The sequence below is a fragment of the Typopeltis vanoorti genome, chromosome 2 (genome assembly GCF_054136105.1).
Source record: "Typopeltis vanoorti isolate ZY-2024b chromosome 2, IOZ_Tvanoo_1.0, whole genome shotgun sequence".
NCBI lineage: Eukaryota > Metazoa > Arthropoda > Arachnida > Uropygi > Thelyphonidae > Typopeltis > Typopeltis vanoorti.
Window position 1 is genome coordinate 106,917,603 of NC_143550.1, and position 17,674 is coordinate 106,935,276.

A 17,674-nucleotide genomic window follows, 5' to 3' on the forward strand; every position below is an offset into this window, starting at 1 on the left:
TCTTAAGGAGTGGAAAGAAAGTCAAAATAGTACCACTCCATAAACACGGTTCTAGGTCAGATTTATCCGATTATTGACCAGTTAGAACTGCAGTTGTAGTGAGGTTGTTGGAGAGTTTGGTTAGGAATAGAATGCAGGATTGGGTTGATGGACATAGCATCCTTTATGATTGTCAGCATGGATTTGTGAAGGGTAGATCTTGTTTTAGCAATTTCTTGCATTTAATGATAAAGTAACGAGTGTTGGATAAGGGAGATTCATGTACAGTGATATTCATGGACTTTGCAATTGCATTTGATGGATTACCACATGATAAGTTGGTGCAGAGGATGGGAATAGATGGTATATTGGTTAGATGAATCAGAGATTGGCTCTCTGAATGACAAGTTGTGTATGATGGAGCAGTGTCTCAAAAAAAAAGAAGAATAACCAGTGGCATGCCCCAGGGTTCTTGAGCCCTGCCATTTAACTTGTTTATAAATTATATATCATGTTCAGTTGTTTGCTGATGATGCAAAGTTGAAGAGAATTATAAATATCAATGCTGATATTCGCTCCCTTCAGGAAGATTTGAATAGACTTTTGACTTGGATGGTGCTGTATTGCAGGAAATTAATCGGATTTTGAGAGTGATGGTTAACAGTAGACTGAAGCGTTGCAATGGCTGCACATTGTAGTACTGTTATGATAAGAAGTGCTCTAACGTTGTGATAAGGAATTGATTGTGCCACTGTATAAAGCACTGGTCAGACCACATGAGAGATGTTGAAAAAATTAGAATTGCAAAGTTTTTTGGATAGGAGGAAAAGAGGTGATGTGGTAGTGATGTTTAATTTAGCGAGAGGATTTTATTGGATTACATTATTTCCACCATCTGTGGAAATTATGTAAGAGTGTGGTGAAGAGTGCTCATACAGTGGTGTATTTAGGTATTTGCCACCCCTCTGACCTGCCTATGGGCAGGGGTCATGATCTCAATCTCCAGTGACTATAGAATCCTACTTGCTTCACATCACGTAACTCTCTCCTCGTTGGCATCATTTTCAATTTCGGACAAAGTGGAAATCATTTTCGTTCATCCCTCACAAAGACTCCGACAGGCATTGTCACAAGCTGACCTATGAGTAGGTGAAGGACGTTTGATTATGTTTGCAAAGTTTCCAGGTGCTTTCATAGAACACTCCACCGATGTGTTGATGATGTGAAAAATACATACAGTTTCTGAAGGACATCAAAAAATGCAGAAGAGTATGGAGACAGGATTCAGCAGTGCAAGTACCAATTTGAGACAGAGAATATCCAGCGTACGGTATGAATTCTGCCAATGGATTTATTTCAAGAATTCTTGCTTGCATTCCTGTGTACTTGCCTGACATGTTACTAGCATTATCATATGCCTGCCCTCTGCAATTTGCTACATCAATTCCAAGCTTATTTAGTGAAGTCAATACCGCCTCTTGTAACTCTTCAGATTTGCGACTTACGTTAGGAATGAAACGCAAGAAATGCTCCAGTGTTCTTTCACATATCGTACAATGAAGGACTGCTAATCAACATGAGACGTCTGGTGTTGAGTCAACACATATGGAATAGTACTACGCTATTTTAAGTTCTTCCACAATAAATTTGATTATTTTCTCGCCCGTTATTTTAATAAATTCCTCATGTGTGGCAAAGGAAAGATAGGAAATGAAACTTTTTCCTTTTTTTTTCCCAATTTTGACAATGTGCTCAGCAAGAAAGTGATCCAATTCACTAATCCCTATTGTTGTTGTCAAGTTACCAACAACAATACAGTAGCTTTCTGTGCACATGTCTCAGTCTGTATAGTTATGCAGAATCTGATTACATACCAATATGCTTGCAGACTACACTTACAATGAGGAAAAGAAAAATATTTCTCTACTTGTGAGTAGATGCAGCATATAAGGAACATGTTATAACTAAAAAATGAGAGCCTGGAAATTTCTGCTGTCCCTCAAAATTTGCTGGCCTGGGCCTACACGGCCTATACCTAAATACTCCACTGGGTGTGAGTGGTAGATTTTTTACATGGAGAATTGTCATTGAATGGAAAACATTACCAGATTATGTTGTTAATGCAAGAAGTGTTAAGAATTTTAAGATTCAGTATGATAAATATGTTATCAGTTTGAATGAACCACCCACAATGAGACTGCCGACTCCATGGTAGATGTAATAATAATAATATAGGGAATAATAATGGCATTACTGTAGTCTTGATGTTGGACTATGCTCAGCTGTAAGGAAAGCTTTAGTGGAACAGATTTTGGAGGCACTGTTTTTTCTGGAGATTACTCCTGGAAACTTTGGAAGGGTATGTTGAACTAGATTTTTTGCTTGGAAAGTAGTGAATAATTGGAATGGATTGCCATAGGTAGTTGAGAGTGTATTGACAGAATGAATGAATTTAAGTAAAGGTTTGATATGTGTTGTGTGAATATTCATTAGTGTGGGTTTTCTGCAGTGAATCTTATGACTCCTTGGAGAGAGAGAGAGAGAGAGAGACCCATAATAATAACAATCTGAAGAGCTATTAAAAAGAAATATATGGACTTATGCCTCCAGTGCATCTAGTAGTAAGCAGTAGCAGAAACTGTATTAAAGTTTCCGTTTTCAAGGAAACTAATAAAGCCATTATGGCTGAAGGAATGTTAGACTATAGAAAATTTTTTACTTGGTTATAAAGTAAATTATACTTTCCAAGGAATTATATTTTTGTTTAATCCTTTCCCCAAGTGTAAGCAAATAAAGTTTGAACCATCTTCGCAACTAGGCTGCTTGTGTATAAATGTTCTTGACTTCACATCATTTGTCTCAGTATCTTATAATTCCAAGCATGGTTCCTTTAGGATTTGTATATTGCTATTCATTATGGGAATGGTATGGAGAGGGAATGAAATGGTTGATGTGATTAAAGTTCGCCCACCAATTAGAGACCCTTCGACACTTCTGCGCATGACCCAAAAAGGAGAATCCATTCCGATAATAGGGTAATCAATCCGTCTTCTGGGATGAGTTTGTTTATTATTACAGATCGGAAAATTTAGCTTTTCTTTTATGAACATTGTAGTTTTTTAAAGTGTAACTATTTTGCTTGTATAACAGTTGGAAAAATGTACGTAGAGTATTAACAAAATTAAAAAAAGTATAGCATAAAACAAAAATTTAACGAAATTTATTTTTAAGAAAGTTTTCTATAAAATTAAAATAATTATACAGAAAAACAGAAATTTTTTTCAAATGAACTTAGATATTCTAAACTTACAGTTGAGAAAACTGAGACACTTCATTGTCCTAAACTGATTAATTATTTATGACTTGTTGTGACTCTTTTAACAAACCCATGCAAAAAAAAAGGTTGGAAAAAAAATACCATTATCAAATCCTTTTAATCTTCATAGTCATCTGAATCCACATTCTTCTTAAGACTGCCAACATTTTCCATAAGTTAAATTACTATCAATCCAAGTTTCATCTAGATACACAATCGGTCTTTTCTCCTTCCTGAAACGTCGTATTGCTCTCAAATACTGCGTTCTGGATAAAAGAATGTCACTTCGCTCCATGATAAGTTTTCTTTTATTCTGGAGCTTTTGAAAAGAAAATCCGATTTCATTAAGTATTTTCCTTAAAGTTTCTTTTCCAAGGAAAATTAATATTTTTTCTTTAAGCACAGGAATCAGTTTCGGAACAGTTGGCGCTCTTTTCTCAACCACGTAAAATTCGTGAATAGTTCTTCTTATAACGTCTACATCAAAATTATTCAAAGCTATGGTTTCGATGGTTTTCTTTCTCTGGCGCTTTTTTTTAGGAGATTTAAATTTTGGCTTACCTTCACCTTTTGATTCCCTGCGAATTCTTTTAACAATCGACTCTGATACGCCCACAATTGCACTTGCACGTTTTATGACTTGGGAAAGGGGAACAAGGAGACTACCTTTTAACGATTCTTTTTCACAGAATGTCAGCACATTATTCAATATTATTTTGCAAGAACTACTGAAACATTTAACAACAGAACTTGTTGACTGTACTGGATCCATCATACAAATTAATAATAAAAAAATAATGCAAAAAAAGCGACAACAAAAATCAAGCTATTATAGTACAGCGACAGACAAGAAAGCATGTGATTTTGCATATTGGCGACCAATTCTTACATCCTTCATTTCTTTCTCCCCTTCAGCATGAATCGACTATTCTTGGCGAAACGCCAAGGAGAACCTACAAACACGGTGAGCGAACTATACTTATCTGGAACTCTTTTGCAAAGACAATATGAGGAATGCTATTCTGAAGAGAAGTAGTAGATGAAATGAAAGAAGAGAATAAGAATTTGGTTGGATAAGTTTGAAGTGCAACTATGTATGGATATTAACTTTCAACTGCTTGGAAGTCAATACCTATGAAAGGCACAAGGCAGATATAGACATCTTTGAAAAAATAGACTGGGTCTGCCAGTGATAAATGTATCTATTAAATTGAGTTTCCTTTTTTTTTTTGGATGACATATTGCACATTTAGAAAAAAATTTGGCACATCAGCTCAAATGTGAGAACAATATTCTAAAATTATGCAGATCAGGGATTACGTAATGTTAACTGCTGTAGAGGTGTGTAACGTCCTGAACAGAAAAGGAGGAAGGTAGATGTGTGCTTGTGAAGAGCAGTAGTGTAAATTAGCCTTGGATATGGATTTCATTTCCCTTTACTTTTGAGTATTATCAAAAGTAAAGGGAAATGAAATAAACTATGATGTGTGAGAATAAGAGAAGATGGTGTTTTTCATTAAAGTTCACAGGATTGTCCTTGTCTTACTATAGAGAATTTGATGGCATAAAGAAGTAATTAGAAACTTTCATCTTACTGCCTTTTATTTCCATCTTTTATTAAATGACTCCCCCCCCCCCCCCCTAGCTCAATCAATACTGATGATGATACTCTTTGACTGGAAAGACTTGAGTTCAAATTCTGTCCAGGATGCAAAGAATATTTACATGGACTTTTAGCTGAAGGTTAATTAGCTGACTTCATATGGCAAGATCATTGTTAAAGGCATTAGTTATACAATACTGGAACTCGAAACTTAGAATGTTTGAGTGCTTCAAGTTTGTCTAATGAAGAAGAGAAATGGTGCATAATGTCATCATTAAAATTGTGGCTAGAATTTGTGGTTAGTGAGAGAGAGCTAATAAATGCATTTATATTTAGAAGAGTCCAGTGTTATGTTAAAAGTACCATACTCTCTCTCTCTCTCTTAAACAAGCAGAGATGAAACCAGTGGCACATTATAAAAGATTTATATCCATCTTTATTATGGATGTTTTGGAATTATGGCTCAAAAACCTGAGTTTCTGGAGAATGGGAACCTGCCAACTCCATATGAGGCCAGCTAATTAGCCTTCAGTTGAAAGTCCATGTAAATATTCTTTGCATCCTGGATAGGATTTGAACTCAAGTCTTTCCAGTCAAAGAGTATCGTCATCAGTATTGATTAAGTTTTTTTTTTTTTTGGGGGGGGGGGGCATTTAATAAAGGATGGGGGGAAAGGCAGTAAGATGATAGTTTGCTAATTCCTTCTCTATGCCATCAAATTCCTGGAATTGTGGTGTGACTGCTGAAGTTTGTGAAAAACCTTTGATATGAAAATTTCTGTCATATCATAAGGTGAGTAATGTTGACTAGGAGATCTGTTATGGATCAAGAGTGGAAGAATCTGTACTAGTGATTACTAATTCATTATTAAAGAATTAATTATTCTCCAAATGATAACGAAGTTGACTTTATAATCTTCTCCATTATTTTCAAGTGAACTAGGGTTAAGTGTAATATTATTTTTATTATTATTATTATTATTTCCCAAGACCTCGTGGAGTCAAACTCATCTGGGAGGTCCTTTTATCACACTCAAACTCTTTGCAGACACCACACTCTCAGGCAAGGCATTCCAATCATTCACAACTCTGCACGAAAAAAACCTGCCTCTCACTCCCCTACTCACACCCTCTTTATACAGTTTCCAGGGATGACCTCTGGTTCTCCCCTGATCTTCCACTATTCTCTGTAGAACTTCTCCACCATTGATCTTATAACAATCCCTTACCAACTTGTAGGTCTCTATCATATCTCCCCTCTTCCTTCTCTCCACCAGACTCTGCAAATTACATCTTCTCAATCTTTCCTCATACTCAACATTCCAGAGGTCAGAAACTACCTTAGTCAGTCGCCTTTGGACCCTTTCCAACATCTTCTGAAAACCTGGTGACCAAATCTGGGCACAATAGTCCATGTGTGGCCTAATCAAAGCCTTATACAATGGAATAAGAATCTCCCTACTTCTACACGTCAGTGTCCTCCGCATCATTCCAATGATCTGCGTAATGATCTGCTTTGCCAATATAGTTGGCCTAGTGGTTAGGGTACTCTCCAACCAACATACTGTGGATTCAGATCCCATCCTAGGCATTTTATGAATGACTCTAAGTGGTAGATGACATACTGCCTGGCATGAAACCATTACTCAGCTTATTGGAAGACTGAAGTAGTTAAAAAAGTTCCATGTGTGATTTTATAGCTATAGGAACAGCCTTTCATTATTAAAAGAAATAAAACTGACAGTTAATTGCTAATTGCTGACTTTTGTCTGTCTATCTGTGTGTGTGTGTGTGTGCGTGTGTGTGCGTGTGTGTGCGTGCGTGCATGTGAGAGAGAGATTATAGTTTTACTCATGTACTCTAGGTTAGATGTCATTTGATATATATGAAAAATTCGAAAGATGATATACGACTGGCTTTAATAATTCTAGAGCATAGTTGGGGTATATCATCAGGGTTGTAAGACTTTTTAGGCCTCTGAAGTTCAGGATTCCTCTATTTATGCCAGAAGGAGGCATAAACAGAACTCACTTCCTAACCACTAGGAAGTGAGTTCTTCTTTGTGGAGTGGGAGGTGATTTGCTTTTGTCATTTGTACAGAAATTGGAAGAGAACAATGATGTTTGCAAGTCAGCCAGCAAGCCTTTGATGGGAAGTTACAAGTATACTTTGGCTGTGAGAGAATTGGGATTGCAGAAGTTATGCTGAAAATAGCTTTAGCATTGGACCAGAAGACTTGGTTTTCATTTGACATTTTGCCTCTTTGAAAGTCAGATTTTGTTTTTTGGCATAACAGTTGAAAAATGAAGGCCTAGAGAGTCATGATAAGTTTTAGACAGAATGTGTTGTGAATCTTCATTCCAGCAAGAAATATTTAATTAATTCAGTCAAAGTTAGTATTTGGATTTATTAGTGGAGACAGTAATGGGAAGGAGGAATGAATTTTTTTGCTCCACCGATATCAGATTGAGGATGGCTTAGTGAAGAACATTCTATAGAAATGGAAATACATTATTGAGTTTATGGTCTAAAGGGAAATTTTCAGCAAGATTCCATCACCACACCAAAAACAGGGTGTCATTTATGATCATATGATCCTGCCTTTCATACGCAGTCTATGTTTACTTTCCTACCAATAATAGATGTTTATGCCTTGAGTATAGATGCTTAGTTGTATTTCTTTCTACCCATGAATTGGTGACTAAGGCAAAATATTGCCTTAATAAATTATTAGCTAAATAAATTTAGTAAATATTATCTATAGACATGCATTTTCTTCAATAAACTTTAACATGAGTGATAATCAGTATCCAAGCATACATACTTGATTGCTTTGTGGTTTTATGGAATATGGAAACAAAACATATGAATTTGGGAACACTTTGTCTAAAACTGTCATAACTGTTCTCTCTCTCTCACTCATGCAGATTGTTCGTAATTTCTTAGCAGTGTGTGTGTGTGTATCTCTGGAACATAAGTGTAAGGATGTCCCAACATTTGGCCTCTGGCTGGAAAGCCTTGGGTACAAATCATCTCCTTTGATGGAAATTATGAGACTAGTTTTCTCCTATTTTTATACATGACAAAACAAATGTAACAGGAGAATTTTCTTCTGCAAAACAGCTGAATAATACATATAATCATTCATGATAAAATTTAATGGAATAACTACAACACAAAGAGAAATAATTCAGCAACAGGTTTAATTGTTTCAGTATTTTATTTCATCTGTCACAGAGACATCTTCAGGAATGCAATGTTAAAATTATAAATAATAATAACACATATGAGAATAGACTATTCTCTGTTTTCCAGTTGCAAGAACCAAATTCCTTGTTCTTGCAGTTTATATTATGGCTAGACTGGAAGATCTGCTATTATCCACCTAGATCAGGGGTCTTCAACGCATGACCCGCTGGCCACTTTAAAAAAATAAGTACTTAACATTAAAACGCGATTAAATAAAAAATCATTTCAATAAAACCCGTGGGCTACTAAACTATACTGCGGTATTTAGAATTGTAAGATGCATTCCAGATTCATGAGGAACGCAGTGCATTTGATACTCTACGTAAAATCCTATAAAAATAAATATTAAATAGACATGCTTCTTCAGCCATCTACCAGCAACAAGCAGTATTTAAGTACTAGTACTAACGTCGCAGGTAGATGGCTGAAGCAGTAGTTCCTTCGAGTAGGCTGTCTAGTGCCTTCTAGATACATCTCGAAGGTTCTTGATACTTCATTATTTTCATACAAATACAAGAGGATCTCATCCACAGTCAGTCGTGAACAGTGTGATATTCGTGTATAAGCGTCGTGTTCGCTTATACACGACGAACCTGTCGTGGCTGACATGACAGGTTCGTCATAACAGCCATAGCCTATTGTGGTTTTATATTGCCATACTTTTTTCATTAGTATGAGACATTATTATTGTTGTTGTTGTTGTGGGCAGCTCCAAGGAGTCCTTAGAGTCATTGAGGGAAGCCCAACATCATGTCAAGAACAACTATTCAACATTCACACAGTATCTATCATACTTCACCTTGAACTCATTTACAGTCATGGCACCCACAACAGACTCTGGCAGCTTATTCCACTCATTTACCACTCTCCAAGTAAAAATCCTAGCTCTAACACCCTTGCTAACCACACACTTACCAAGCTTCCATGGATGGCCCCCTAGTCCTCCCACTACCAGTCCTATTCTCAAAAATATCTTCTGAATTAATCTTGTAGAAACCCTTCAGTAATTTGAATGTCTCAATCATATCACCCCCTTTTTCACCTATTAACCAATTTCTGCATCCCAGAAATTGGTTGATAGACGAAAAAGGTTCATTCCATAGTCCTGCTATTATCTTGGTCACTCATCTCTGGATCCTCTCCACCTCCTCCCCATTGAGCAGAAACCCTGGCACCCATATCTGGGCACAGTAGTCTAGTGGGGTCTTATCAAGGCTCAATACAAACAGAAAGACAAACAGGAACAATAACCTGTTTGTCTCTGCTTGTTAAAGTGTTTTTCAGCAACCAAGTGATTTGATGAGCTGATTTTGCCACTTTTGCGATGTGTCCCCTAAACTTCAATTCCCTATCCACCAACACTCCCAAATCCTGGCCTTGTCCTTATTGCTACTCCTTTTTTTTCCTTGATCATTATTTCCTGAATATAACATCCTATACTTATTATTTAGTAAGATCTCACCTCTTTTTTGTCTTCTTTGTTTCATTAATGGCAATTATGTCCATGTGGTACTTTTCCAATTCTTCTGCAAGTTCGATTTCCTTTCCATCAATACTCCTTGTATTCATAGTTCCTATCTTCAATTCAATGCTGTTGGTTTCCTGAAGAAACCAGCAGGAACCTTGTTTAACTGGGCAATGCCTGAGCCAGCATGAAATCTCATTATGTTGTACCATCATGTGCATTTATGGCTTAAACCAAAAATGCACATGATGGGATTGCATATAATATATAATTGCATTGATTAAGTCAGTATGCCCAAAGATAATTGGAATAAGTGAAACTTCATTGTTTGAGAAGGATGTGGTGTTGGGAATAGAAATGGATGGATGTATAATCTTCCGAAAGGATAGTAATGTGGAAAGAGGGGGGGGGTGCTTGCTGTTAATGACTGCAGAGGAATTGTCCACTTTTTGGACAATTCCTCTGCACCCAGTAGATACCTACTAATGGGGTGCACCACATGAAGGTGAGGATTGGACATCAGATCAGAAGCCCCAGTCAGTTCTCTGCATTCCTGAAAGGCAATGTGGAGGTCTACTCCCAGTATTTGGCTTTGACCCTTAAGCAACCCCAAATCACAGTAAATATAAACTTCAAAGACTCATTTTAGAATCAATAGCAGATTTAAAAAAAAAAAAAAAAAAAAAAAGTCTAATCAAGCAATATTTCTCTAGATTCAATAATCTTTCTTTCGAGTTCATCATAATACACATGGATATTAGAAGTTTGCAGCCAGTCTATGGTGTTGGTGGTCTAATATCCATGTGTTATGATGAACTCGAAAGAAAGATTATTGAATCTAGAGAAATATTGCTCGATTCATCCCATGTTAACAACAGCCTTAGCTACAATCTTTCTGATGCACACATTGCCAGTGGCACACTCGTGACAGCTCACGCACGTAGTCAACTTCAATTGGAACTCCACCACTCATTTCTGTTTTAAAATGTACTATTGTGTTTTATACTGGATCTGTTGATGTAATTTTATGATGTCTCTGTTATTTTATATAATTCTTTACCTGTGATACCTGAAGAAGTTGATTTATTCAACGAAACTAGTAGTATCTTAACATTAAACCTTTTCTTTTTAATTCTCGGTATAGAGTCATTCAAACTAATTTTTTATAACATTATCTACTGAGTAAATATGAACGATAATATATATATATATATATATATATTAGGGTTACCAAGTAATTTTATAAACTTGGTTTTTTTACTCCTAATCCCAAGTAAGCAAACAGTTAAGTTTGTGCCGGAACGTAGTTTAAGTCTAAAGGTGGTGCAACACCAGGGCAACTCATTGTAAAGGTGGGTAAAGCTCTGATCACTATTCTTAGTATTTTCCATAATGTAAAGCTCATCTCACTAAGAGATGTATACTGCAATACATTATGGGTGGGGTCACTACCCAGACCGGTTTCAACCTTTTTTAAGGTCTCCTCAGTGAGTAGCTAGACCCTAAATACCAAGGTTTTAGTAATACACAGCCTTATCAACTTTACCTATACAAGTTGCACCACCTTTAGACTTGAACTGCGTTCAGGCGCAGACTTAACTGTTTGCTTACTTGGGATTAGCAGTAAAATAGCCAAGTTTATAAAATTACTTGGTAACCCTAATATACATTACCCAAGGTAAAAAAATTTATTTACATCTATATCTCCTCCAGAGATTCTTATTCAAAATAAAAACACCTTGTTGCAACTTGTATAGGTAAAGTTGATAAGGCTCTGTATTACTAAAGCCTTGGTATTTAGGGTCTAGCTACTCACTGAGGAGACCTCAGAAAAAAAGAGGGTGGCGCTGGTGCGTGATGGCGGTTGCCAAGTATTTATATATGTGATCAGTGATTTTAATAGTTATTATGATGAGAAACTTTGGTTTTGTAGTGTAGCAGCTAGATTTACTAGCAGAGACGTGTTTAAAGTCATTAAACTGCAGATTATACTGTATTTAAGAACATCAGCAAAGGTAAGTGGACTGTAATTGCAACGAGGACGATTCGTTAGGCCTAACAGCCGTTAGAATCTCCATTGTTAGCATATCTATTTCAGATCCATTTACTTGCGTTTATACGCAAATCGTCAATGATGAATGTGTTAGATTTGGATGCCTTCACAGATTCACTGGATGAAGAGCCAGCACTTATACGTGTAAATAAACTACAAAGTAAATTTAAGCTCGAATGGTCATCAAACATGATAGATCCTGATATCATTATAGACTCTCTAGATAAAGGACTGGCTTTCAGCTTCATAAAGAAACTCCTTAAGAAGTTCGAGCTTGAATGGCCCAGCTTCCTAAATCTTTACTCTTTACCTGAGACTGATGAAGATCAAAATGAAGACGCTCCTCAAATGGAGGAAAAATTAAACCTAGTAATCTCTGACTCTACTCATTCCGATCAAGGAGAGAGGCATGCGCGTAAAAAACGCAAAACTCTCACCTCGGAGTCAGCAAACGAAAATGGCATGGATGAAGATGCCTCCAACACAGATTCCTCTGCCTCCACCAATGAAAAGGTGCCTCCAGTCATTCTTAGGGAAAAGCAGAGATGGACAGCCTTAAGAACCACCATGGCCAACCTGCAGATAAATTACTCCACTGCCAAGAACACAGAGGAGGGCATCAAAATTCAGTCCACTACAGTGACTGACTATAGAAATTTAACCAAGGAGTTGGATGTAAGAGGTATACAATACCATACCTTCACACTTACCTTGGAGAAAAATTTTAAAGTGGTACTCCGAGGAGTATCTGAAGACATTGAAACAGCTGAAATAGCTCCTGACCAACATGCAAGATCTGCCTCCCATAAAGGTCAGTAGAATGTACAGATCTAACAAGACCCCTATGCCTCTAGTATTGGTAGAAATACACAATATCTATAAAGATATTTATAACTTGAAGACAATCTGTGGACTTAAGGTCTCACCGGAGCCACTTAGGAAGAGGGCCTCTTCTGGGCAGTGCCATAGATGCCAAAAATTTGGTCATGCCCAGAAGTTGTGCAAAGCTCAATACAGATGTTTAAAATGTGGTGACACCCACCCCACACATACCTGCTCCAAGCCAAAAACCACCCCGGCTGAGTGTACTAATTGTGGTGGCCCCCACCCTGCAAATTACAGAGGGTGCATTTGCCACCCAAAAAACAGGCAAACTGAATTAATCAGTCAATCTACCTCACTATCAGAAACGAGAGCCCCAGAAGCTCAAGTTCATCAGGCTCCTATTAGTTTGAACAAGATGACAGGTGTTCACCCACCATCAATTGAGCCCCTTAAGAAAATAAATCTTCAACTCCAAACAAGAACATATGCTGACATGGCCTGCCCCCAAAAAAGCAATCCATGACCAGAATATGCCAAACCCATATTCAAATATAACAGCCATCATCACCTCTTCTCTTGTAAATATGTTACAGGATATCAGTAATGCAAATCCATCACTGGGCACTACAAATAGTTTCTTGCAACAAACACAATTCATTTTATCTGCACTCTCCAATGCATAGGAAAAAATTTACCCCAGATTCTCTAATGATTATTACATGGAATGCCATGTAATAATCATTTTAGTGACTAATTACTAATATTTTCACATTAATATCATATATAAATAACCTTATTCTACTACTTTATAGTTCATCTTATCCTACTCCATAAAAATTCAAAAATTACAGTATTATAAAATTATATTAAAACTTTTATTACAGATATTTCCTCATGATAGCTGGCTTAATGCGTTAGCAGCTAGCATGCTTAGTGGAGTGATTGTTGTGGCCTGTATGACTCCATTTGATGTAATTTCTACACGCCTTTATAACCAGGGAGTGGATGCCCAGGGAAGAGGACTTCTGTATGTTGGTATGACGGACTGTTTATTAAAAATTTTTCAAACAGAAGGACTAATAGGTTTTTATAAAGGTTGTACAGCTAATCTTTTGCGATTGGGCCCTCATACTGTGTTAAGTCTTGTGTTCTGGAATGAATTACGTAAATTTCGCCATTTGTATGAACAAGAAAAACTTGCCCTTCAAAATATTTGAAAGATAATGTGTGGGGGGGAGGATTAATGTGTTTTCAGCATACACATCTATTTCTGTAGCATAAATTTACATTATATGCTACATTTGTAAGGATAAATAAAATCAAAACTGCATTCTAATATTATATTGTAGGCAAAGAAGTGATTTTAACTTTAAATCAGTTTCATTCATTTTTATAAGATGCAAATCTCAGTTAATGTTTAACCAGGAATAAACAAAAATTGACATACTCATTCCTTATATCATTATTTATGCAAACTGAAGAATACTAAATTCAGCTTTTGTCAGTTTGTTCTATTCACTGAAATTAGTTTCAACTAATTGTTAGTAATTAACTCTGATATGCTAGTTTAAATTATTTTAATTTATTTAACTTTCACATTTGAAAAGTTGGCAGTTAATTAAAACTTTAACAATGAGGTTTGCAATTATTTAATAACAATGCACATTGGTTACAAAGACAAACTATTGATAAAAGCAGCCTTTTTTTTTTTTTGTACAAATCTACCTAATTCTTGGAAGAAATGTACAAATCTTCCTAATTCTTGGAAGTTGGGGTAGTTGTGTTATTATTATTTTTTTTCAAGCATGGCCGATTTTGAGATACTACTCCTGATTTTCCTTTATTTTTATTTCTTTAATTTTTATATTTATGGAAGTTTGGAAGAATAATACATTTTTTATGTCATCTCTGTTGAGATTTTATATTCAGAATATTGACTGACTTCAATTGAAGTGGATCATAAATGATATTTAATGTGATAATGAACTTCGAAAAATTATGACATATCTCCCAAAAATGAAACAGTAAAATGCCAGGAGAAAATTTCACTTTTGAGGTTATGAACTGAATTGTATCCCCATCTCTTGATTCCTTGATGTTTGAAATTTTATATAATTTGTTTCATATGGCCTTTCATATTATTGGTTACATTGTATTACTATGCAATATTTAATCTTTTCTTCAGTTGTTGACAGATGCTGAATATTTTTTTATGTTGGAAGTTCTGTTGATGATATATTCAGTAGGTCAGCTACTGTTATTTTCTAATGTTCATACGGTAGCACAAAGAACAGATAACCAAACTCTGTATAATAGCTGATTGCAGTTATAATTAACATAGAATACTAATTGTACTATGTAAAATAAGTATCATTTAGGTAGGAGTACTCTTTGAAAATTCACTCTCCAGTACTAGTATAGATCTTATAGTTCATTTAACTTTTGCGTATTTGTTAAGTAACTTTCAATATTTTATATTAAGCACCACTTGTAATTAAATGCACTTGTTTACAGATTGTATATGAGATTATAGTGAAATTATGATCCAAATGTTTTTTATTTTAATTTTTATTTCCTGTAAATACTTTGTATATAATACATTTCTGCTTAAAGATTGTTGAAATATGGTTTATGACATCACTTGTCATACGCCTCTGTTATTTCCAGAGAGATAATCTTCTGATCTGAAATACAACTTAAACTTTATAAATGACATTAATATTATTTCTCTAAACTCAATGATTAAAGACCATGTAGTTATATATTTTTTCCTTTTTTTTTTTTTGTTTCATAACTAGAACTTATTTGACAGAATTCCTTTTATCTTTGTAGTTCTAGTAGCTTTCATTTATGAAGAAACATAAATCTGAATTTAGATTGATGATGTACAATGTTTTATTATACAATATAAGTAGCAGTTTTATATTTAATGTCACTAAAAATATATCCAATTATATTTTTCAAGAATATCTTTTAAAAAAAAAATATTGAGATTTTTTGAATTTTATTTTTTTTTGAAGTAAAATTCAGATCTATGTAATTATTCTGTTTCCTATGTTAATAATCTGGCTTTTTTCCCCTCTACATTACTTAAAAATTGATAAACATAGAATTCGTTTTTATGGATATAAGTCAGTCAGTTACATAAACAGAAATGGACTCTAATCTGATCACCATGAACTGTGTTTATGAACTAAGCGGAGAAAAATTATATAATTATAACTTCTAACAGTACTGCTTTATTAATTCTCTTTTTTATGTTCAAAGAGGCAGTTTGTTCTTTATTTCAACAAAGGTTTAGTACACTTATTAAGATTTATCATATATAGAAAGATCAATTAAAAAATAGGCAGGAAATAATGGTGAGGAATGATGGTACATTTATTATCACAAGTTGATAATGATTATAGTTCACCATATTGTATGGAATGATAGAATTGTAATATAGAACATTGTTCAATCACAACTATTCTCAGGAAGTTGAGATTTTTAGAGATGTAACTAACTTGTAGAAATATTTACATTTGTTTGTATTTTTGTAAATAAAAATATAAATACAATGTTGATTTTCATTGTTGAACATTAAGATCTGATCTATGTTCATGTATAGCTGTAGAAAATTATTGTTAATCTTTTTTACTAGATGCTTCTGTAATGCATAAATAATATGCTTGAATTATTTTTGTACCATCTCATGTTTTATGTGGGAGTACTTTTAGTGATCAACATGCTCTGCAAGTAAACACTTTTAGGAATAGCATAGTCAATGAGATATGAAAGAGTGTGTCTGCTATTATTTCTGGAATTAACCCCCCCCCCAATTCTATTTGAAAATTTTCCCCCTCTCCTGACCTTACTCTCCTCTCCCTATAGCCAAAGATTCTATTTATCTCTGCCTTGATTCCCACCCTCTTTTTTCCCATAGTAATCACATTCTGTAACACCCAAATTGAGACTTACAGCAATGGCCATTCTTTATTTATATTCCATCCTAAATGTTAAGTATAATGATGTTTAGGCAGGCACTCTAGAATTATTGACTTTGCTATTCCTATACTATCTTATATACATATTTAAAATGCTTTGCATTTGAAGCTTTGTGCAAGCAATTTTTTGCAATGGGCATTTTATAGATAATATGAAATGCCCATTGTAAAATTGCTTTTTTTTTTTAACTCACGAACAATGTGTATGCTGAAACACACCAGTTGCACATTTTAATTGATATTATTATATATGCCATAATAACCACAGTTTGCTCTTTCAAAAAGATTTATATAAGACTTGTCATGGCAGTAATTAAAGTGCCTGTTAAATGAAATTTAGAATATGTGACTTTTATATTTAAATGACTTCAAGTTTAAATATTTTATATTAGAAATTCTGGTTTTAAAATATGTAAACTTTAATATACACTATGTTCAAATTGATTATCATGAAATTATGATTAGTCTATCAGCTGTACAATTTAGATGATCTGTGCAGGTTTCAGATCAATATGAAAGTCTACATTCATTTTATAGTTTTTTTTTTTTTTTCAGTGGTGATCAAATGCTCTAATAGTAGTTTTTATGCATTATTAGATATACAATACTTATTCAGAGTTTTTCCCACTGTGAAGTTTTGAGTTTTATTATAAGTATTGAGATAGAAGTGGATTGCATTTTGCCTTAATCTAGACATGGTCCAATTATTTTTATACATGTAATATTGTTTTATGGAAGTTTGTTGTGAGGAATTGATTATGCATTTTTTTAAAAATAATTCCTCAAGTGTTTTTTCAAAGATGTTTTATCAATCTTTGAGTAAACTTTATACATATTTGAGATATTGAAATCTCATTATAAAAGAAACCTTTTGTTTTAAACCATGAATTATATTTTGCTATTTTATTTTTAAGATGAAAATAGTCATTTTAATGATTTATCAAATTATATGTACATATACAGATATATATTGTGTATATGAATACTTTACACTTTATAGATTAATAAAGTATTGCTACTGTTTGATGTTTTCATTGTTTTATTTTATTTTTGCATATATGGCAATCAGCGCATATAACATTTCTGTAGCCGTTACTTGTTTATTATTAAAACATGAGTAATATTCTGTCAAGAAGGGGTATATGTGGAACTACAAGGCAGGTGATTATGAAAAGCTAAGAAAGCAGCTAAGTCTGTGC

The 17,674-nt window shown here is 34.5% G+C and overlaps 1 protein-coding gene across 1 annotated transcript in view; it reads left to right on the forward strand.

Annotated features, from left to right (window-relative positions):
• LOC150109313 (solute carrier family 25 member 35-like) overlaps positions 1–17,439 on the forward strand; it is a 42,919-nt gene extending 25,480 nt beyond the window's left edge. Inside the window, exon 3 of the mRNA XM_090407329.1 lies at positions 13,374–17,439. Coding sequence (XP_090263455.1) covers positions 13,374–13,706 — 333 coding nt within the window. The 3' untranslated portion in view covers positions 13,707–17,439. The remainder of the gene's footprint in view (positions 1–13,373) is intronic.
• The last annotated feature ends 235 nt before the right edge of the window (positions 17,440–17,674 follow it).